At 53.0% G+C, this 22,050-nt stretch overlaps 2 protein-coding genes and 1 long non-coding RNA gene across 3 annotated transcripts in view; 2 read left to right on the top strand and 1 right to left on the bottom strand.

Annotated features, from left to right (window-relative positions):
* The first annotated feature begins 1,789 nt into the window (after positions 1–1,789).
* Positions 1,790–4,203, top strand: EPO (erythropoietin). Its single transcript, XM_019987344.2, has 5 exons — positions 1,790–1,924; positions 2,470–2,609; positions 2,875–2,961; positions 3,173–3,352; positions 3,488–4,203. The coding sequence occupies exons 1-5, from the start codon at positions 1,912–1,914 to the stop codon at positions 3,644–3,646; spliced, it is 579 nt and encodes a 192-aa protein (XP_019842903.1). The 5' UTR covers positions 1,790–1,911; the 3' UTR covers positions 3,647–4,203.
* On the bottom strand, positions 3,312–10,940 carry LOC139179760 (uncharacterized). Its single transcript, XR_011564109.1, has 3 exons — positions 10,638–10,940; positions 6,479–6,860; positions 3,312–3,624 (listed from the first exon to the last, which is right to left on the bottom strand). It is a non-coding gene; the product is annotated as an uncharacterized lncRNA (long non-coding RNA).
* Positions 10,941–11,076: 136 nt separating this feature from the next.
* The window catches only part of ZAN (zonadhesin), a 37,764-nt gene continuing 26,790 nt past the window's right edge, over positions 11,077–22,050 (top strand). The window contains exons 1-13 of the mRNA XM_070780125.1: positions 11,077–11,626; positions 12,895–12,947; positions 13,270–13,416; positions 13,592–13,863; positions 14,029–14,116; positions 15,139–15,291; positions 17,138–17,302; positions 17,626–17,717; positions 18,237–18,315; positions 18,407–18,553; positions 19,094–19,365; positions 19,668–19,788; positions 20,623–22,038. Of these exons, the coding sequence (XP_070636226.1) occupies positions 11,550–11,626; positions 12,895–12,947; positions 13,270–13,416; positions 13,592–13,863; positions 14,029–14,116; positions 15,139–15,291; positions 17,138–17,302; positions 17,626–17,717; positions 18,237–18,315; positions 18,407–18,553; positions 19,094–19,365; positions 19,668–19,788; positions 20,623–22,038 (3,082 nt within the window). The 5' untranslated portion in view covers positions 11,077–11,549. The remainder of the gene's footprint in view (positions 11,627–12,894; positions 12,948–13,269; positions 13,417–13,591; positions 13,864–14,028; positions 14,117–15,138; positions 15,292–17,137; positions 17,303–17,625; positions 17,718–18,236; positions 18,316–18,406; positions 18,554–19,093; positions 19,366–19,667; positions 19,789–20,622; positions 22,039–22,050) is intronic.

Raw genomic sequence — 22,050 nt, 5'->3', positions numbered from 1 at the left:
CTCTATCTCCAGGTTCCTGGCCAACAGTAAGTATTCTTTTTTTTTTTCCTTGGCTGTCCCGGGTCTTCATTGCTGCCCCGGCTTTTTCTAGTTGCAGCGAGCCAGGGCTACTCTTTGTTGTGGTGTGTGGGCTTCTCGCTGCAGTGGCTTCTCTTGTGGAGCACAGGCTTCAGGTCGTGAGGGCTTCAAAAGTAGTTGCAGCACGTGGGCTCAGTAGTTGCGGTGCACAGGCTCAGTAGCTCCATGCTTCCTGGACCAGGGATCGAACCTGTGTCCCCAGCACTGGCAGGTGGATTATTATCTACTATGCCACCAGGGAAGTCCAAGTAGGTACTCTTATATGTATATTTCTTGAATGAATGAATATTTCCCACTCGTTCCAAAGTCCCAGTTCTTCAGAGTGGCACTCAAGGCCCTTCACAACATGACCTCTCCCTAAGCAGCACCCTAGCCTGATATCCACCTCTCCCTCCCACACCCCACCCTTCACCCCAAAACACTTGACCCACCAACACAGGGCTAGAACGGCCTCCCCCATCCACCTCACATCTTTTCCCAATGAAATCCTGCCTGCCCTTCAAGGCTGAGCTTGTTTTGACCTCCTGCATCAAATCCTCCTTGATTCCCCAGCTAGAGGTGACCACCCCCTCTTCCAAACTCTCATAGCTCAGCTCTGCACACCCCAGTCCTCACACATGGCTCCACGTACCCATCCTATATCTACTGTAAGCTACAAACTCCGGGAGGCAGGAGTTAAGTCTCAATGCATGTTTCTGTCCTGAAAAGTTTGTAGTCAGTTGACTTGCACCAAGAAGGGACTAAATGCATGAATAAAACAGATCTAATATTATGGGACTGGGGAGGGAGTGAATGAACATATAAATAACCACCAGCATTTGTCAGGGTTTCGCATTTGTGAAAGCAACATGAACAGGGATGGTGCTTTCAGGAGGCCCATTTGACAGGTTAGAGCATTGAGGCCTAGACACTCAGGCCACTTCCCAAGGTTTGAGAGGCAAGCAAGCCTTGGACTCCTGCTCCCTGGAGTTCGCTCCCTGCCCCAGGGCTTCCTAGAAACCACAGAGGCTTAGCTGCAGACCCCCGGTGCCATCCCTTTGGGGGTTCATTGTATTTCAGATTGTTAAGAATTTTGCCAGGCACACTGACCTAAAAGTTCAATTTCTGGGCTTTCAGGGTCCTCAAAAGTGAGGAGTGGGAGGAGAAGACCTCACCAAGTGTCTTGCTCTGTGCACCACCCATATTAAATCCCTCAACTCGAACAACACCGGTTTCCAGAAGAACCGGGACCGTGAGAAGGCCACCACTGACTTGCCCAGCCAGCATCTTCCTGACTGCCTTGCAAGAACCCAGACAGGCCCATCTCTAGGGGGTGGAGGGGATGTCGGGGTCCCCAGGCGCTCCCAGCAGAATGGCACTGCTCTCCCAGGGCAGCCTTGTGCCCGTCCCGCGGCGCGCACCCAGCCGCACCTCCCGGAACCCGGGGGTCGGACGGCAGGCAGCTCCGCCCCGGCGAGCCCCCGACCCAGGCGTCCTGCCCCGGCTGTGACCCCTCCGGTCCCCACCTCCCGCGACCCCTCACGCACACAGCCTCCCCCCAACCCCCCACCCGCACGCACACAGCTGATAACAGCCCCGACCCCCGGCCGCCGCCGCAGTCCCCGGGCCAACAGTCCCCGGGCCAACCCCGCCGGTCGCCTCGCCGCGCCGTCCTCCAGACCCTGGCCCCGGGCTCTGCGCGCTCTGCCCCGACCCCGCTCGGCGCTCGGGGACCGCGGCCCCCTCGTTCGGCCGGCGGGGCGGCCCTGCCCCGTCGATCTTCCCGGGATGCGGGGCCTCGGCGCAGGCACCCGCCGAGCCCCAGGTCGCTGAGGGGTCAGGCGAGGCACGGAGATGGGGGCGCGCGGTGAGTACTCTCGGCCGGGGCAGCGCTGTTTGAGGAGGAATTTACCGCTGGGGCTCTTGGCCCCGAGTTGGCCCGGTTCAAGGACTTGAGACTTGCCAAGGACCCCGGAAGGGCAAGGGGGGTGGGGCAGCCTTCACCTGCTGGTCTGTCGGGCTCTAGGAGTCCCCCGGGGAGAGTCGGAACCTGAGCCGGAGACGGGGCGGAGGGCTGGGGGTTCAGGGAGAAGAGGCGCGGCTCTGTGGGTGCCGAGGAAGACTCAGACACCTGGGTCTGGGAGCCACAACCCGGATCTGCGAGAAGGGACGCCGCTGTCACACCGGGATTGAAGTTTGGCCGGGAGAAGTGGATGCCGGTAGCTGGAGGGGGGTGGGGTGTGCACACGGCCGCGGGATTGAATGAACGCGGAGGCAGAGCCTGAGCGCTCCCAAGGTCCAGGTGGGGAGGACTCACTGGGGGCTACGCAGCAGGATGGGTGAACCTGCCGTCCAAACCAGCCCTTCTCCTGCGAGAATCCACCTCATCCGCAGCCCGGCTCTCTTTCCTAGACTGTACTCCGCTGCTGATGCTGTCCTTTCTGCTGTTTCCTTTGGGCTTCCCAGTCCTGGGCGCCCCCGCACGCCTCATCTGTGACAGCCGAGTCCTGGAGAGGTACATCCTGGAGGCCAGGGAGGCCGAAAATGCCACGGTGAGGTCCCCTCCCCAAGACCTTCCACAGAACTCACACTTGGGGCTCCAGGGTCAACACCCCCCCCCACCCCCCCCCACCCCCACCACCCGACCCCCGCCGCAAGATCCAGGAACCTGGTGCTTGGTTCAGGGGTGGAAGCAAGGAGTCAAAGTCCCCAGTAAAAGTCCTAGGAGTGGTAGTCCCAGTGCCTAAGTGGAAGCTAGTGAGGGGCTAAGCCGGATGGAGGCCCTGGGGCCCCTGACTCCAGGCTTGTGCATTTCAGATGGGCTGTGCAGAAGGCTGCAGCTTCAATGAGAATATCACTGTGCCAGACACCAAGGTTAACTTCTATGCCTGGAAGAGGATGGAGGTGAGTTCACGGGTTCCTTCCTCTTGGGAAGTCTCATTTTGGGAACCTCATAGGATGGTCAGGAGAATGCTAGAGAGAGAAGAAATGGAACAGCAAAGATGAGGGTGAATGTTCATTCATTCTAAAAAACTTCTGTTTGCATGGGGCTGCTGAGAGGGAGGAGGGAGAGGCTGGCTTGGGCTAGCTGACTCCAAGTCTCTGCTCCCTTTAGGTCCAGCAGCAGGCTCTGGAAGTCTGGCAGGGCCTGGCCCTGCTCTCAGAAGCTATCCTGCGGGGCCAGGCCCTATTGGCCAACGCGTCCCAGCCATGCGAGGCCCTGCGGCTGCACGTGGACAAAGCTGTCAGCGGCCTCCGCAGTCTCACCTCCCTGCTTCGGGCGCTGGGAGCCCAGGTGTGTCTGGCCCCTTCCTTGCCCCTGGGGTTGCTGTTTCTGTAAAGTGAGAGAAGGGCCCATCCATTCTACCCTGAAACCCATCTCCTGCCGGAGCCCCTGGCACTGCACTAACCTTTAGTCCTCTCTTTGCAGAAAGAAGCCATCTCCCTTCCAGATGCAACCCCCTCCGCAGCCCCACTCCGAGCATTCACTGTTGATGCTTTGTCCAAGCTTTTCCGAATCTACTCCAATTTCCTGCGGGGAAAGCTGACTCTGTACACAGGGGAGGCCTGCAGGAGAGGGGACAGGTGACCTGGTGCTATCACCCCGGGCACGTCCACCATCTCGCTCACCATCACTGCCTGCGCCATGCCTTCCACGCCGCCACTCCCAACCCCTGTCGACGGGCCACCAGCTCAGTGCCAGCCTGTCCCACGGACACTCCAGGGCCAGCGGTAACATCTCAGGGGCTAGAGGAACTGTCCAGAGCTCAACTCAGATCTAAGGATGTCACAGGGCCAGTCTGAGGCCCCAAAGCTGGAGGAATTCAGAGTTCAACCTAAACTTGGGGGCAGCACCATGCTGCAGAGACACTGAGACTCATCTTGGCATGCTGCCCAGCCGCAGTGCCGGGACCAGCTGGAGGATGGATACCCCCTTTTACATGTACCAAACAGGGACAGGATGGACTGGAGAATTTAGGGGGAAGACATGAATTCTCCGGGTCTCGTGGGGACTCCATGACAGCAGAGTCCACTGGACAAGGAGGGTGGTGGGAGCCATGAAGATGGAATGGGGGCTGGCCCCTGATTCTCACTGGGTCCAAGTCTTGTGTATTTTTCAACCTCACTGGCAAGAACTGAAACCACAACCTGGCTCTTGGTCTTTCCTATTTTCCTGGGAGCCCCGTACTTCCCCGGGTCTGTCCCCATCCTGGCAGTAGGTGGCAGGTCCGGGAAGCCAGAGGTGGAGGGGGTGGGGCGCTACGTGCTGCCTCGCATGGCCTGTCTGACCTCTTGACCCCACTGGCCTGAGGCCACAAGCTCTGCCCACGCTTGTCAATAAGGTGGCTCCATTCAAGGCTAGTCCTTAGTAGGTAGCTGCCAACTGGCCCAGGATAAGTCTTTTTTTTTTTTTGGCTGCACAGCACAGCCTGTGGGCTCTTAGTTCCCTAACCAGGGATTGAACCTGGACCTTGGCAGTGAGAGCATGGAGTCCCAACCACTGCACCACCAGGGAATTCCCCAGGGCAAACCTTTAGTGAGTTTCAGGGCCAGTAAGGACACAGGTGCCAAGAGGAGGGGCCCTTTTGAGGGTTGCTGGCAGCTGCCAACACTGTCTGCTGGAACTTTATTCTTTTCTGCCTCTTCTCTGTGGCCCCTTCTTCTAATGTTATCATCCCAGCACCAGGCTTTCCCAGTGTACAAGCTCCCTCTAAGTCCAGCAGAACTTTTCTTGCCTGGGGATGGTTACCATTAATGCTCCAACCTGAAACTTGCAGAAGGGGCAGTAGATGGGGGTACATTGGGAACCAATTTCCCGGACAACCACCTCATTGGTCAGTCACTGCCCAGAGCTGCTGCAGGTAGTTCCCTTATCCGACCTCTTTGCATTCCTCACATGGCCCTGGGAGAATGTCACTGCGGTCATTCCATGGTGCAGACCAAGAAGTAAAACTACTTAAACCTTATTCCTGTCACATAAGCCTTCTCAGCTCCTCTGGGATGGGGACACGGAACAAACTCATTCAACCTCCACGCTTGATCCCCACTTCTTTCTTCTTTTTTTTGTCCACATGACATATGGGACTTTAGTTCGCTGAACAAGGTTAGAACCTATGCCCCCTGCACTGGAAGCAAGGAGTCCTAACCTAACCACCAGACTGCCAGGGAATTTCTACTTCTGATTTTACCCTTTCCCCCGACAGTCAACTTCAAATTCCTTCCCAGAAATAATGTTTCGGCCGCAAACAGCAGAAAAAGACCTGTGCAGACCACAAAAGATGTCACAAAACCAGATGGGGAGTAATCCTGACCATTATCATACTTGGGGTAGGGGGATTGCTCTTTCTGCTTATATGGCAAAACAGAGAAGTTAGCCTGCACCCCTGCAAATATGCTCAAGGGAGGGAATGTTCTGCAATGTGCAGCAGGAAAAATATGAGCAGGTTGAGGGGTTGGAGGGTATTTGCCAAATATCTGTGTGTGGAGGGTGGAGTGGGGGCCAAGCTGCGGTGGGAGGAGTCAGCCCGAGAATTTTCACTCTGCCCAAAGCGGCTCCTGGGCTACAGTGCCCTCTTCAGGCCCTCTTGGGAAATGCTAGGGTAACCTAGAAGCTATAGAACCCTGAGGACTCCGAAGTCGCACATTTTGGAAAAAAAATTCATATTATGGTTTCCACACATGCCATCTGGTTCTTACTCCACCTCTATGAATCAGGAAGGATGAAATCTATCTTTCTTGCTGGCAAAAATGAAGCAAAGAGACTTATCTTGAAGTCCAGGAAATCCAGTTAGTAAGTCACGGCTGGGAACTGAACTTGAGATTTAGGATTCATAACCCCAAAGTCTTGTCGGTCTCCTGACCTGAGTGCTGCCTAAACATCTCCTGGATCTTTCTTCCCTCTGACCTTATTCCTCCACTTAGCTTCAGACTTATTATTGCTTTCAGTTAAAAAAAAAAGAAGAAGAAAGAAGGAACTTCCCTAATGGTCCAGTGGTTAAGACTCTTGTGCTTCCCAATTCAAGGGGCACAAGTTCGATCCCTGGTCAGGGAACTAAGATCCCACATGCTGCATGGCATGGCCAAAAAATAAAATTTAAAAATTAAAAAAAAAGAAATGAATTAACAGAACCTGAAGTGTATGACCTGAGTCAGGTGTGATGGGCGAGTAGGTTAAGAACATAATTTAAAAACATAATTTGTTTCACATTAATGGAGTTCCTACTGTGTGCCAGCCTTTGGATTAAGTACATGGAAAAGCAGAATTACGGTCTGTGCTACTCACAGCCTGGTGTCCTCCTAGAGTGGACAGTCCCCTTGGGGCAAAAAGACCCGCTTTCTTCTGCACTATTATAATGATGATGATTTGATGATTAACAGCACATTAATCTCTGGCACCTACAAGATCTCCTGTGATTCTCACCGTCATTCCATGGAAGAGAACAGCAGGCATCATCCCCATTCATCAGACGGTGAAACTAAAACCAAGTTCCTCCGGGTGAGCGATTGAGCCAGCTCTTCCAACTTCCAGGTGGGACAGGCGCCAACTCGGCCTAGTTCTGAGTCAGCGGGTTACATAACTGTTTCATGGAGATGCCTCCTGTTTGTAGAGGGCTTTGCCACTTCCAAAGTGCTGTCCCAAGCAGTCTCGCTTTTGCTCTCCTAACCCGATGAGGAAGGCAGAGACTGGAGGACACGGAGATCCGGAGAGATCATGGATGGGTCTGGCTTGGGTCATAAGATACTGAGAGGAAGTGTCAGGACCAGGCTCTCGGACTCTGGGTCCCTCTTCTGTTAGAAGCAAGCTTCATGGGGAGAAGGGTAGAGGGAATGGACAGAGGGAAGAAAACAGCTTCAGTCAGTGAGGCGTGAATCCCAGGCATTTCTTGTTACCACTCTTTCCTGATGCATCCCCTGCCGCTGGTGCCCACTTCCTCCCAGGAATTCCTAAGTCAAAAGTGCCTACCACCCTTCCCACCATTGAAGTCTCCCAGCTCTTCAGCCGATGCCGGCAGCCCCAGCTCCCACCCTTGACTGCAGCCTCTTGGCCTGCACATCAGGCTGACCGAATGCATCTGCCTGACCCCGGCCCCCAGGCCACCTGGGTTTCTCCTGGGTCTACTCAGTCCACTGACTTCCCCCAGTAGGTGACTGCTGCTGGAGCTGAGTTAGCAAAACGGGGCCTCTTAGACACTGGAATCTAGGCTGAAGGTTAACTATGTTATTCCCAGCTGGTCAAGGCTCATTCCTCCAAAATTCCATCATAAAACTTCAACCCTGTGAAAGATTATTGGCAACAGAAAAACAGCCGAATGGTTTCCCTGCCTATGTGAATCATGTCCAAATGTCTATAAATCAAAAATTACGCCAACCACACACAATTTCTGTTTTTTATAATGATGTTTTTGTTTTTTGGCTGTGCCTCACGGCATGTGGGATCTTAATTTCCCAACCAGGGATCGAACCTGTGCCCCTAGAATTAGAAGCATGGAGCCTTAATCACTGGACCTCTACGAAAGTGCCATGATTTTTTTTAATAATGATTTTCTTTTTCTGGTTTCTTGGAAACCTGAGCTATGCTAGTCTTTCTATCTTACAGATGAGGAAACTGAGGACCAGAGTGGGTGAACAAAGGGTCCAAAGCCACACAGGGAAGCCGGGGGGGGGGCTGCATTCCCTGGAGTTATTCCTGGGTTCTTCCGCATCCCAAGGTCACCCACACCTATTCCTACCACAACCAGTCTTGTCAGATGATAAGGGCCCTGGGGCCTTGCCCGTTCCAACTCCCCAAAAGGCAGAGCTCCTTGCACACCACCATCCCTTCCTGTCCTGCCTGAGTGCCAACCCCCAACCCCAGACAGGTTGGAAGCTGTGACCGTCCAGCCCTGTGGCGCCAAAGAGAGGTCAGTAGGAGCAGCCCTCAGAGGACTTATTGACTAACCTGGAGGGGCTGGGGGGGTCAATGGGCTTCTGCTGCTTGTCCCTGGATTAACCCTTTCCTGGCTCTGTCCCTCTTATTGATCATTTTCCCAACCTGCTCTGGTTTTTTGTTTTGTTTTGTTTTTTCTTGGCTGCACCACCAGACATGAGAAACTTCCCCAACCAACGACTGGACCAGTGCCCCCTGCAGTGGAAGCTCAGAGTCTTAACCACTGGACCATCAGGGAAGTCCTCTCCTAAGCTGCTCTGGAGGAAGGGGAGATCGGTGTTTGGGCTGGGCATTCTTTGTACCCCCATCTTTGGTGCAAAAGGACAGAGGATCTCTTTTCTGGGGTTGGGCCCTGTGCATGCTCATTTAGGCAGAAGGAGTCCCTGGAATTCTGAAGGGAGTTGGGACTTCCCTCTCCAACACCTGGAGCAGGGCAGTACCAGCCCCTCCCTGACGGCTTAGGAGGATGGCCAGCCCAGGCAACCCTGTCAGGTGTCAGGGGCCAAGGCCAGGCACCCTGGACACAGATTTGATAGTACGGACTGGCGGAAGGAATGAAACTGAAGTTTACTAGGAACATCGGGGGTGGGATACAGGAACGCAGGCTCATGAGAGTTGAGCTCTGGATAGCCCTCCAGCCAAGATACAGCCATGAGAGTCAATGGGGTTTTAAAAAAGTGGCAAAGCCACCCTCTTATCTGCATTCTCATGTAGACTTGCTGTTGATGAAACTGATGAAGGTAGATCTGCTCTGATTGGGTGTGACTCCACCCCCTGTTGGAATACAGTTCTGGGAACCATGGGACTTGGCAGGACACTGAGTAGGTACAATGCTGAACAACTGACACCATTTCTCTAGAGTTCAGTTTTCACATGAGGAAAATGAGGACAATAATTTTGCAATGAACAGAACATGAGATTCTACAGACAGCCAACAAGCACATGAAAAGATGTTCGGCATCATTAATCATTAGAGAAATGCAAATCAAAACAACGAGGTAACACTTCACTCCAGTCAGAATGGCCATCATTCATAAAAATGTACAAATAGCAAATGCTGGAGAAGGCATGGAGAAAAGGGAATCCTCCTACACTGTTGGTGGGAATGTAAACTGGGGCAGCCACTATGGAAACCAGTGTGGAGTTTCCTCAAAAAACTGAAAGTAGAGTTGCCATATAATCCAGCAATCCGACTCCTGAGCATATATCTGGACAAAACCGTAACTCAAAAAGATACACGCACGCCTACGTTTATAGCAGCGCTAGTCACAATAGCCAAGACATGGAAACCACTTGAATGTCCACCAATAGATGAATGGATAAAAAAGATGTGGTACATATATATAACGGAATACTACTCAGCCATAAAGAAGAATGAAATAATGCCATTTGCAGCAGCATGGATGGACCTAGAGATTATCAGATCAGATCAGATCAGGCGCTCAGTCGTATCCGACTCTTTGCGACCCCATGAATCGCAGCACGCCAGGCCTCCCTGTCCATCACCAGCTCCCGGAGTTCACTCAGACTCACGTCCATCGAGTCGGTGATGCCATCCAGCCATCTCATCCTCTGTCATCCCCTTCTCCTCCTGCCCCCAATCCCTCCCAGCATCAGAGTCTTTTCCAATGAGTCAACTCTTCTCATCAGGTGGCCAAAGTACTGGAGTTTCAGCTTTAGCATCATTCCCTCCAAAGAAATCCCAGGGCTGATCTCCTTCAGAATGGACTGGTTGGATCTCCTTGCAGTCCAAGGGACTCTCAAGAGTCTTCTCCAATACCACAGTTCAAAAGCATCAATTCTTCGGCGCTCAGCCTTCTTCACAGTCCAACTCTCACATCCATACATATAGTACGAAGTAAAGTCAGAAGGAGAAAGACAGATACCACATGCTGTCATTTATATATAGAATCTAAAGAAATGACACAAATGAAGTCATTTGTGAAACAGAAACAGATGAAACAGACGCACACAGAGAACAAATTTGTGTTTGCCGGTGGGGAGGTGGGGGGAGGAATGGAGTGGGAGTTTGGGGTTAGCAGATACAAGGATGGATAAACAACAGGATCCTACCATATAGCACAGGGAACTATATTCAATATCTTATGATAAACCATAATGGAAAAGAATACGAAAAAGAATATATGTATAACTGAATCACTTTGCTGTGCAGCTACAAAGTATTCCTTCATATAAATAATATTTCTTAATACAATCCAACCATCCATCTGGCAAACATTTGCGTGCATACTAAGTCATTTCATTCACGTCTGACTTTTTGCAACCCTGTGGACTGTAGCCCGCCAGGCTCTTCTGTCCATGGGATTCTCCAGGCAAGAATACTGGACTGGGTTGCCATGTCCTCCTCTAGGGGATCTTCCTGATCCAGGGATTGAATCCACATCGCTTGCATCTGTTAGGTCTCCTGTACTGGCAAGCAGATTCTTTACCACTAGCACCACCTGGGAAGCCCAGCAAACATTTAGGTAACCTTGACTTTTCCTTCCTATTGTAAATGATGCTGCAATTGACATCTTTAAGGCATGTACATCTTTGTGAAAATACACACATATTTCTGCAGGTAAAATCCTAGAAAGATAAATTGGATCCAAGATAAACACATTTGAAAGTTGAATAGTCATTGTCAAATTACCTTCTAAGACGCTTTCTCGAACATAGTCATCAATGTATTTCAGTGTGTACAGTACCTGTACCGTGACCAACGCTCAATGCTTCAATCCTTTGAACTGTTGCCAACATGAAAATTGTAGTCTTGATCAGCATTTCCCTTATGACAACGGAAGCAGAACCTCTTTTCCAATGTTTCCTGGCTCCTTGTAGGTCTTCCTCTGTGACTTGTCTTTTTCAATTCTTTGCCAAGAAGCATTTTCAGTCCTCACTTCACTCCATCTTTCTGTTGCCTTCGCCCCTGTTGCCAGCTGTGTAGAACTTTAGGTTTGAAATGGTTGGAATTCTGCAGACAGTGTTCCACTGGATCTCAGAATCCATGGTTACTATTGAAAATTCTGGTGCCATGCTGATTCCTGATCTTTAGTACGTGACCTGCTTTTTTCTGTCTGAAAGTGTTTGGGAATGTTCTCTTCAGCCCTGACAGTCTGAGATTTCATGACACACCTTTCATGGGTCTCTTTGCATTTGTCGGAATGGACCCCTTTTAATCAAGAGACTCATTAGTCAGTTCTGGGGAATCTTCTTCTGTGTTTTTTCTTAAGTAATTTCTTTTCCTTTGTTATTTCTTTTCTGGACTCTCCTGGCTGAATGTCAGTCATCCTGGACTGAGTCTCTCTCTCGCTTTTCTCCCTCTCTTTCTTTCCCTCTCTCGTTCTTATTTTATTTCTCTTGATTTCAACGTTTAACTCTTCTGTAAGGGTTTAGGCTTCGGTTCTCGTAGTTTTCATTTCCCAGAGCATTCTTGTGTTCTCTGTGCAGTTTTCATGGCTTCCTCAGAAGGACGCCAAGCGAGGAGGGGCAGGGGGGGATAAGGTGGCCTGGGCTCCTCACTCTGGCTTCCTCCTCTCCCCGAGAGCCGCCTCTGAGGTCCCGCATGGCTCCTCCAGTCTGGACTCTGGTGCTGCTCCTGGGGGCTGCCTGGGGCCAGGACCACATGCCTGCCCCAACCCGGTAAGCTGGGCTCAGGGGGTATTGGGGGTGCCTCTGAGGAAGAGAACGAGGGGCAAAGCTGGAAAGGACAAGCAGGCTGGTGATGAATGGTGTGGCCCCGGGGAGGAAGGAGGGACCCCCTGATGGATGTTAGGAGGCTCGGAACAGAAGCAGGCGGGGCCCTGCAGCCTGCTGAGACTGGACCTGGGGGTGTGAGCCGCTGAGCAGAAGCAGGACAGAGGTGAAGTGTGAGGGGACAGGGAGGAGGTGCAGAGCTCGGGAGACGGGTCTGGGGGTGGCAGGGGAGGACAGAGAGGGTGGGTTCTCAGAAAATGGACAAAACCCAAGGCAGAGCCAGTGGACAGAGACACAGCAAGTAGGAAGCAGCAACAGGTGATGGATGGCTTGGTGTCCTGGAGCTTGTTTGAGAGGATTTTTTTTTTTTAACATTTATCCATTTGGCTGTGTTGGGTCTTAGTTGTGGCACTCGGGATTTTCGTTGCGTCATGTGGGCTCAGTCACTGTGGCATGTGGACTCGGTCATTGCTGCACGCAGGCATGGTTGCCCCACGGCATGTGGGATCTATTTCCCCAACCAGGGATCGAACCCTAGTCCCCTGCATTGAAACGCAGATTCTTAGCCACTAAACCACCGGGAAGTTCCATGTTTGAAGGGATGTGAACAAGCAGGACTTGAACTACTAAAACAAACAGCTGTTCTACGTGGCCCACGCCACCTGGGAAAGGCCACTGGCTTCTCTGTGGAATCTGTAAGGGTCACTGGTCTGTGTGTTCAGTCAGGGCAGGACCGTCCCCGCCACACATCTGGCAATACCAGACCCATATGGTCCCTACTCCTTGGAGAAAACTTGGGCAACAGCACAGGAAAACCTTGACCTGAAAGAAAGAGATGCCTCCGATGTAAACTCTCAGATGTAAACTCTCAAACTCTCAGAATTCCTGCACAGAGAAACTGGCTCTTCTCATGTTAGAGAACCACGCGTGACATCCAGGGCACAGGGGGTAGAGGCAGCCAGAGGGGACATGAGGAACTTGGAGGGGAGATGCTTTTCAGGAGACAGATGACAAGGTGAGAAGGCTGTGAGTGACCTTTTTGAAAACCCTCAAGTAAGTGTATGTTCCCTGCATACACGTTGATACAATATGGATAAAAAGAAAGGACCAAACTTCCGGAAAGCTCACAATCGTGGAGGCTCAGCAGTTCTTGGTAATGATGAGAACTACATTTTTTTCCCCCTCTTTCTCTCTCTTTCCAAATCAACACCAAGGAAAGAGAAGCCTCCAGACTGGAAGCCCCTTGCTCGCAGCTCGCGGGAAAACTGTGAGTTGACACCTGGGGCTGCTCAGCCTCCTGTCCCTCCCAGGGGTGGCCACCTCAGGTGCCCTCGGCCCTGCGGTGACATAAACACGTAATAAATATGTGAAGGGCAACCCTCAGAGGCTGGAGAGTGGAGGGATCCGGGGAGGAGCCGAGAACAAGCCTTGCCTGAAAGGTTCACATGCAAACAGCATGGGAGGAGGCTGCCTAGACAAGCCTGCCTGCCTGGGACCTCAGAGTGCCACCCCCGACCTAGACATCCTGCCCACCCCCACACACACCCTGGGGTTGGCTCTGCATGCAGGCTCCCCTCTCCTCTCCCCAGCCATTCTCACCCAGTGTGATTTTGAGGATGACTCCAGACCCCTCTGTGATTGGAGCCAAGCGACTAAAGACGATGGAGACTGGACTCGAGAAAGCAGGCCCTTCCTCGCCAGCGGCACTGCCCCTCCCGGGGGGTACCCCAGTGGAGGTGAGGAGGCTGAAGGTTTAGGGAGGCAGCTGGAAGGTGGACACGGGCAGATCTGGGTGCAGGGAGCTGGCCGGAAGTGGGTGCTAGGGCTCTGGGAAGGGGCTGGGGGCAGCCCTTGGTGGGGGTGGGGTGGGAGTGGGCAAGGCTTCACCATTCAGGGCTCTGCCTCCCCCAGAGGGCTACTACCTGCACATGGACTCCAGCGCCTTCCACCCGGGCGGGGTGGCCCGCCTGCGAAGCCCCCCTATATGGGACCAGGGCCCCCTCTGTGTGCGCTTCGCCTACTTCATGTTTGGGCTGTCGTGGGGTGCCCAACTCAAGCTGTGGCTGGCCTCAGGCGCCAAGGGCAAGCACCCCAACCTGCTGTGGAAACACGTGAACACGCAAAGCCCCTCCTGGATCCCCACCGCTGTCACGGTGCCTCTGGGGCTCGTCCTGCCCAGCCGGGTGAGGCTGCAGGCAGAGTCTGGGGTCCCCGTGGGAATCTGGGTGTTGGGCGGGGGGTCCAGGACGGGGCACGGGGGTTGGGGGAGCTTCTGAATTCGGGAAGGAAAGTGGGAGCCCAAAGGAAAGAGGCTCACGGGGTGGATGGCCCCCTCCTCCCTCCCGCAGCTGACATTCGAAGGCGTGTGGGGCAGCACGACTTATCTGGACATCGCTCTGGACGCTATCTCCATCCATCGGGGCTCCTGCAATCGGGGTGAGCCCACGCCCGCCTCCTCTCTCCCCCCACCCTTTGTGCAGGTGCCCAGGTGGCAGGACTCGCTCAGGGACTGTGACCCTGGCTTCTCCCAGGCTTAGGGCGACTTGCTTCCATCTACCTCCACACCCCACACCTGATTCCTGAAGCTGCCACGTCTGAAGACAGGTTCTCCTGAAACACATAACTGGGGCGACACCTGTCCTAAAGTGACTGGCCTTTCTGGTTTGCCTGGGGCTGTGCCTATGTTAGCAAAAAGTCCTGCATCCCAGGAAACCAGTCTCTGACAAACATGGGTGTCTGGTCAACCTGGCTGTAATTAATACCCGAGATCTGATCAGAATTGGCCCTCTAAGCTCATGTTTGAGATTCGAGGGGACTAAATTCAAAGGAAAGAATATTCCAGAAGGTGCATGCAAGGAACTAACACTTACTGAGCACAGGCATTGTGCGAGACGCTCCTGCACATGATGTAACTTACAACAGGCCGGTGCTCTTGCTCCCAGTTTATTGATGGGGAAACTGAGGCTTGGATGGCTTAAGTAACCTGTGGCAGGAACACAGCTGCTGGGGAGTGGGACCGAATCTGCCTGGCAAGCCAGCAGTGGTAACATCAGGACCCAGGTTGGGACTCAGGAGTCTGACTCCAGACTGAGGCAATCTTTTTTCTCTCTCTCTCTTTTTTTTAATTTTTATTTTATATGGGAGTATTGGACTTTCCCAGGGGGCACTAGTGGTAAAGAACCCACCTGCCGATGCAGGAGATGTAAGAAACATGGGTTCGATACCTGGGTTGGGAAGATCCCCTGGAGGAGGGCATGGCAACCCACTCCAGTATTCTTGCCTGGAGAATCTCATGGACAGAGGAACCTGGCAGGCTGTAGTCCACGGAGTCGCAGAGTCAGACACGACTGAAGGGACTGAGCATGTGCGCACATGCATCGGGGGTATAGCTGATTCGTGATGTTGCATCTGAGGCATACTTTTCTGAACTGCCTCCTTCCTCCTTTCTTTCCTCTCAGTCTGCATGATGCAGACGTGCAACTTTGACACTCTAAAAGATCTCTGCGGCTGGAGCTGGATCTCGACGGCCTCTGGGGCCAAGTGGGTCCAGAAGAAGGGGCCGACGGGGGTGCAGGACGTGGGGCCTGAGGGAGACTTCTCTAGCCCTGGGGGTGAGTAATGGCCACGCTTCTGTCCTCTGACTTTGAGCTTCTAGAGACCTCTGCGGGCATTTACAATGCCTGCCTGACCCCCTACAGTAACTCCCTTGGGATGGAGTTACCTCCAACATCCATCAGCTTAAGTTACAGGGCAGAAAGCAAACTCTAAGTGCCCAGCCAGCTCCCCGCCATTGCCACCCCCAAAGCTCTACCCGGCAGAGCCAACACCACCCTCTCTTCACCTCTTTTCCCCGTCACCCTTCCTTCTTCATTCATCCAACAAACATTTATTGAGCACCTACGATGTGCCAGGTACTGTCCCACACCAGAGGGTGGTGTGGGAGGAGACGGGGGGACAGTTCCTGAAACAATGAAGAAGTAAATTATACAGTTATAAGATGACCAGTACTATCAGGGGAAAAAAAGGTTGAACAGAGTAAGGAGATTGAGAGCAGGGTAGGCTGGGATGTAAGTTTTAAATAGGGTGGTCAGAGGAGGTCTTGTAGAGGTCATGTTTGAGCACAAACTTTTAGGAGGTGAGGGAGAGGGGCACGAAATTATCGAGGGGAAGAACGTTCTAAGCAAAGGGGCCAGCCTTGCAAAGACCCTGAGGGGCAGTGGATTGGGGGGTGGGTGTTGAAGCACAGCAAGGAGCCACATGCCTGGGATGGAGAAGATGAGCCCAGAAGGGTCCTCGGAGGTTCAGACCGCTTGGAGCTTTGAAGGCCATTGTCAGGACAGACTGTGGCTTGCATTCTCCATGGATGCGGGGGCCATTGCAGGAGCAGGGGCGTGGTCTGCTCTTACATTTCAAAGGGTCACCAGCTTGTTTTTGTACGAGAATCCACTGAAGGGACAGGGCAAGGGCAGAGTCCATTCTTCTCCATTCTTCCCTCTGATCCCCTCCTCTGATCTTTTCTGCTGCCTGAGGTTTGCCTTCTAGAAAGACTTGGAGAAAACCCCACCTCACCTTCAAACTAAGACCCTGGAGAGCAGGGCCAGCCCAGCTCTACATCTCCCTCAGCGTTTAGCACTGTACCTCATGCCCAGCAGTTTCAGCAAATGTTACCTTCCGTTTTTTCTCTCCTCCTTTTCCCACCTTGCTCCCTTATGTTTTCCCATGGTTCTTCCCTTCTCCTCCACTTCGTAGACATGCCAGGATCAACACGTTGCTTTCTTTCACCCTTTTACCCCTTCCCTCCTCCTTCCCTGTTGGCTCCTTTCTTTTCTCAGGCTCGCTTCCTGCCATTCTCTCCATTTCAGCCTTCTTCTCTCCTCTACAAAGCTCACCTTTTTCGGGGGCTCCCTGGGCCAAGCGTGCTCTCCAGGTAGACGTCTTTGGGTGTCGTGACACATGCCTCCTTAATCCACACCCCTCCGTGGCACCCCCCTCCTGCAGCTCAGCTTCCAGGCTACCTACCAGTGGCATCACGGAGCGAGGTCCAGGCTGATTGGCTGCCTGAGCTGGTGGGCTGGTGGGGGTGGGTGGCTGGGTGGGGACATCCCCATCAGTCAGCATCATACCTGCACTCTCACCACGCTGTGTGAGTCACTTACATCCAGTGGCTGAAGAAAAGGAAGAGGATGTGACTCTGAGGGGACCTCAAACATCAGAATCCAAAGGACAAGTCTCTGACTGTTGCTTCTGACAAGATGCCGCGTTTCCTGTGTCCTCATCCCAACCTGCCAAGCATTTCTGGAAGAACCCAAGGCCTCAGCCATTCGTGTGATGGGTGTAGGCTCACCTTGGTGCTGGCTTATCCTTGGCAGCTGTTAAAGCTCCCCAGGGCCAGGCTCCCTGCCCCTGCAGCCCCTAGCCCTGGGTCACTCTCCACTTTACTGATCTTTTCCTCCCCAGATGGCTATTACATGCTCCTGGACCCCAAGAATGCAAAAGCGAGTCAGAAATCTGTCCTCCTGAGCCCCCTGATCCAGTCCTCCGGCTGCCTGAGTCTCTCCTTTCACTACCTCCTCCGTGGCCGGTCTCCTGGTGCAGGCTTCACGGCCTATGCATCTGTCTTGGGTGAGAATGACAGCGTCCCAGGATTCACACTGTCCTGGGGCTCTTTTCCCAGAGTTGGGTTAACGAGGAAACGGGGGGCATCCCCCAGGGTCCGGGGAAATCTGAGATACTGGCAAGATGATTCCGTGGGGTGGAATTTGGGAGCGGGAAAGGCATGGGCTTCTGGAAAAATAGATTTTAAAAAACCAGGAGAGTGAGAGAAAAGGATGTGCTGAGAACCTACTCCAGGTATTCCCTCAGCTACTCATCCTTCTGAGTACCGGTGTGATGTCACTTCCCAGCCCCCTTCATCTCATGGCTCTCTTGGGTTCCTTCCATTGTAGGCAGCATCCGGAAACACACCATTTTCTCAGGACAACCTGGACCCAACTGGCAGCCTGTCTCTGTCAATTACACAGGCCAGGGACAGATTCAGGTATAGAGCAGCAAGGGATCAGGTCTCCTTTTATGGGAGGCATGCTTGATATTGACATGGATTGAGAGTCTGGGCCCTGGAAGCCGGGTGCCTGGGTCCCTGCATAGAGTAAAACCAGATGGAGGGGGCTGAGCTTTCAGGCAGGGCTTCCCTGGAAGCTCAGCTGGTAAAGAATCCGCCTGCAGTGCAGGAGAGCCCAGTTCGATCCCTGGGTTGGGAAGATCCCCTGAAGAAGGGATAGGCTATCCACTCCAATATTCTTGGGCTTCCCTGTTGGTTCAGATAGTAAAGAATCCACCTGCAATGCAGGAGACCTGGGTTCAATCTCTGGGTTGGGAAGATCCCCTGGAGGAGAGCATGGCAACTCACTCCAGTATTCTTGCCTGAGGAATCCCTATGGACAGAGGAACCTAGCAAGCTACAGCCTATGGGGTCACAGAGCTGGACACAACTGAGCGACTAAGCACAGAGCACTTACGCTGTTTTCTCACTCCCGGCCCCTTCTCCCTCTCTCTTCAGTTCACCTTGATGGGTGTGTTTGCCAAGATCCCAGAGCCAGCGGTGGCCGTGGATGCAATCAGCATTGCTCCCTGTGGGGGTGAGAGGGGCTCGGAGAACAGGGGTAGGGGTTGAGGAGGGAACAGAGAGCATGGCACAGATTTCTCGGACCTCCCATTCTGATCCCCCAGAGAGCTTTCCTCAGTGTGACTTTGAAGACAAGGACCACCCCTTCTGTGACTGGGTCCAGGTATTACAGGATGGCGGACGCTGGACCCAGGGAAGTGCAAATACGCTCATCCATGGCACAGGTCCCTTCGGAATCGCCCTCAGTGGAGGTGAGGAGATGGAGAAGCCCTCAAGGCAACGAGTTCCTGAATCTGCTCACAGCTAGTGGGCGGGCTGGTGTGACTGACACCAGATGTAGGTGGTGAGGATCAACCAGGGGGTGTTTACTGGAAAGCGGTCATGGGGCCAGAGCTCTGGAGGCAACACAGGTAGAATGAGTTGAGGATTATTATGTTCTGGGTTCACTTGAAAACCCCCTAAAAAATCCAGGCATCGCATTTCTCATTGAGCCCAAGGCCTCAGAATCCACTGTCATTTTCGGTCAAGACATTTACTGATGTAGCCAGTACAGGAATCTGGGCTGCTGGTTTGGTTTTCCCTTTCTTTCTGATCATGCCTCCTTCCAGTGAGAAGTCAGCAAACAGCAGGAAACAAAACAAAACAACAAACAAACAAAAATGCCCGCTGCAATGTGGGGAGTGTGGGTGTTTGTGTCTGACCCCTATTTGGAAAGCAAGGTGTCGCTCAGGAAAGCACAGGCCTCGTCCGGAGGCAGCTTCTCACCTTGCCCGTTCCCTTCTTATGCCCAGAAAGTCACTTCGTCTACCTTGAGGCTAACAAGTTCTCCCAGGAAGGCCAGTCTTACAAACTGGTGAGCCGGCCCTTCTGTGCCCCGGGTGCCATCTGTGTGGCCTTCACCTACCACATGGATGGCCGTGGAAAGGGCACGAAGCTCAGGCTTCTGCTGGGGAGCCCTGCGGGCAGCCCCCCAAGTTCTCTCTGGGAACGAGTTGGGTCTCAGGGCCCTGACTGGCTGAACGACTCCATGACCATCCCTTCGGGACATCAACAACCTATGCAGGTGAGAAACAGGGAGAGTCACTGTATGAGTGTTGCTGCCGGGCTGGAGAGGGGGTGAACGGCTGGGGCTCGGGAGCACCACCAGGACTGTGAGGATGGATCTCTGGAGGAAGGGCAGAGCAGAGGGCACTCTGAACCCACCAGGCTCTCCAGCCTCTGGGAAGGCCAGGGCCCGCATTGCGCTGTTGAGGCCAGAATAAGGCAACATCTTGGTGGAAGACAGACCCTCTGCCAAGAGAGTCGCCACCTTGCCAGGCCTTCACTTCTATTTTTCTCTTGTTTTTTTCTCCCTCGGACCTTCAGCTGATGTTTGAGGTCGAGAGGGGCTCCCACGCTGCCTTCGTCGTTGCTTTGGGTTTCATCTTCATCGGTCAGGGGACCTGTCAAGGTAAGACAGGACCCCAGGCCCCGGAAAGGGGGCCACGCTCTGAGATGAACAGCACTTGGGCTTCTCTGCACACGCTGTTCACAACTTACTGATCAGAGACTTATGTATGCGTCCTCTGTCACCCGAACATTACTGACTGGAGACGTTTCCATATTCACTTACATAACAAATTGCTGGCCACAGGCATTCATTTCTGCAAACACCAACACCGCCCCCCGCCACCCCCCGATTCCCGCTAACCCTTTCAGTAATGTGTTAAAATATAAGTCCTCTTTTGTGTCCTGGTGGCTCAGCTGGTAAAGAATCCACCTGCAATGCAGGAGGCCTAGGTTCAATCCCTGAGTCAGGAAGATCCCCTGGAGAAGGGATAGGCTACCCACTCCAGTATTCTTGCCTGAAGAATTCCATGGACGGAGGAGCTTTGTGAGCTGCAGTCCATGGGGTCACAAAGAGTCGGACACAACTGAGCGACTAACATTTTTGTGTCTGAGGCCTCACCAAGCTTTGTCTTCTGTGTTCTGCCCACCTGTACCTTCCCGGCCCCATTGGAATGCTTGCTTGAATGAATGTGACTTTGGTGCCATGGATTTCTGTGGTTGGACCCCCTTACCTAGTGAATGGTGAGCCTGAAGGGAAGGCTCCCATTTGTTTCGTTTCCTGAACCCAGCGCAAGAGCAGACATATGTTAGGGGCAGTTTTTGTCGAGTGTTGAGTGAGTGGAGATTGGGTAGGGATTAGAAGGGGTGCAACAAAGTTACCCCCTCCAATTAGATGGGGGTCAAGATGGGGGTGGTGTGATATTGACTAAACTCCAGGAATTGTTTTTCTTTGCAGGACCGGCATCTACAGTGCTCCCTCCCAAACCTCTAGGTCCCCCTACTGGCCCTTCTGAAACCCCTGTGACCCCTGAAGAAACATCCACCACCTCCAGTGAAATATCCCCTGTCCCCACAGAAAAACCTGTGGCCGCCACAGAAAAACCAACTGTCCCCAGTGAAACACCCACTGTCCCCACAGAAAAGCCTGTGGTTACCGCAGAAAAGCTGACTGTTCCCACAAAAAGACCTACAGTTCCCACAGAAAAGCCCACCATCCTCCCTGAAGAACCCACCTTCCTTCCGGAAGGGCCCACCATCCCCACAGAAAAGCCCACTGTCCCCACCGAAAAGACCACCATTCCCAGTAAAAAGACCACCATCCCCACTAAAAAGACCACCATCCCCACAGAAAAGCCCACTGTCCCCACTGAAAAGACCACCATTCCTGCTAAAAAGACCACTATCCTCACAGAAAAACCCACCATCCTCACTGAAGAACCCACCTTCCTACCTGAATGGCCCCTTTTCCCTAGTGAATGGCCCCCTGTCCCTACAGAAAAACCCATAGTCTCCACGGAAAGGACCACCATCCCCACTGAAAAAACAACCATCCCCACAGAAAAACCCATGGTCCCCACAGAAAAGACCACCATTCCCACAGAAAAAGTCACTGTCCCCACAGAAAAGACCACCATTCCCACTGAAAAAACAACCATCCCCACAGAAAAAGTCACTGTCCCCACAGAAAAGACCACCATTCCCACAGAAAAAGCCACTGTCCCCACCAAAACGACCACCATTTCCACTGAAGAAACAACCATCTCCACAGAAAAAACCACTGTTCCCACTGAAAAGACCACCATTCCCACTGAAAAAACAACCATCCCCATAGAAAAAGTCACTGTCCCCACAGAAAAGACCACCATTCCCACAGAAAAAACAACCATTTCCACAGAAAAACCCATGGTCCCCACAGAAAAGACCACCATTCCCACAGAAAAAACAACCATCCCCACGGAAAAAGTCACTGTCCCCACAGAAAAGACTACCATTCCCACTGAAAAAACAACCATCTCCACAGAAAAAGCCACTGTCCCCACTGAAAAGACCACCATTCCCACTGAAAAAACAACCATCTCCACAGAAAAAGCCACTGTTCCCACTGAAAAGACCACCATTCCCACAGAAAAAGCCACTGTCCCCACCAAAACGACCACCATTCCCACTGAAGAAACAACCATCTCCACAGAAAAAACCACTGTCCCCACCAAAAAGACCACCATTCCCACTAAAAAGACCACCATCCCCACAGAAAAGCCCACTGTCCCCACTGAAAGGCCCACACCTCCCATGACACCCCAGCCCAGCCCAGCTCTTGTACCCACTCAGCCGACAGTCTTCACGAAGCCAACTACCTCCGTGACCCCTGTGACCCCAGCCACCACTACAACCCCGAGACCTACTCCCGGTACGTGGTGAA

This window comes from Bos indicus, chromosome 25, assembly GCF_029378745.1.
Source record: "Bos indicus isolate NIAB-ARS_2022 breed Sahiwal x Tharparkar chromosome 25, NIAB-ARS_B.indTharparkar_mat_pri_1.0, whole genome shotgun sequence".
NCBI lineage: Eukaryota > Metazoa > Chordata > Mammalia > Artiodactyla > Bovidae > Bos > Bos indicus.
Note: the sequence above shows the minus strand (reverse complement) of the source record. Positions and strands in the feature narration are given on the sequence as shown.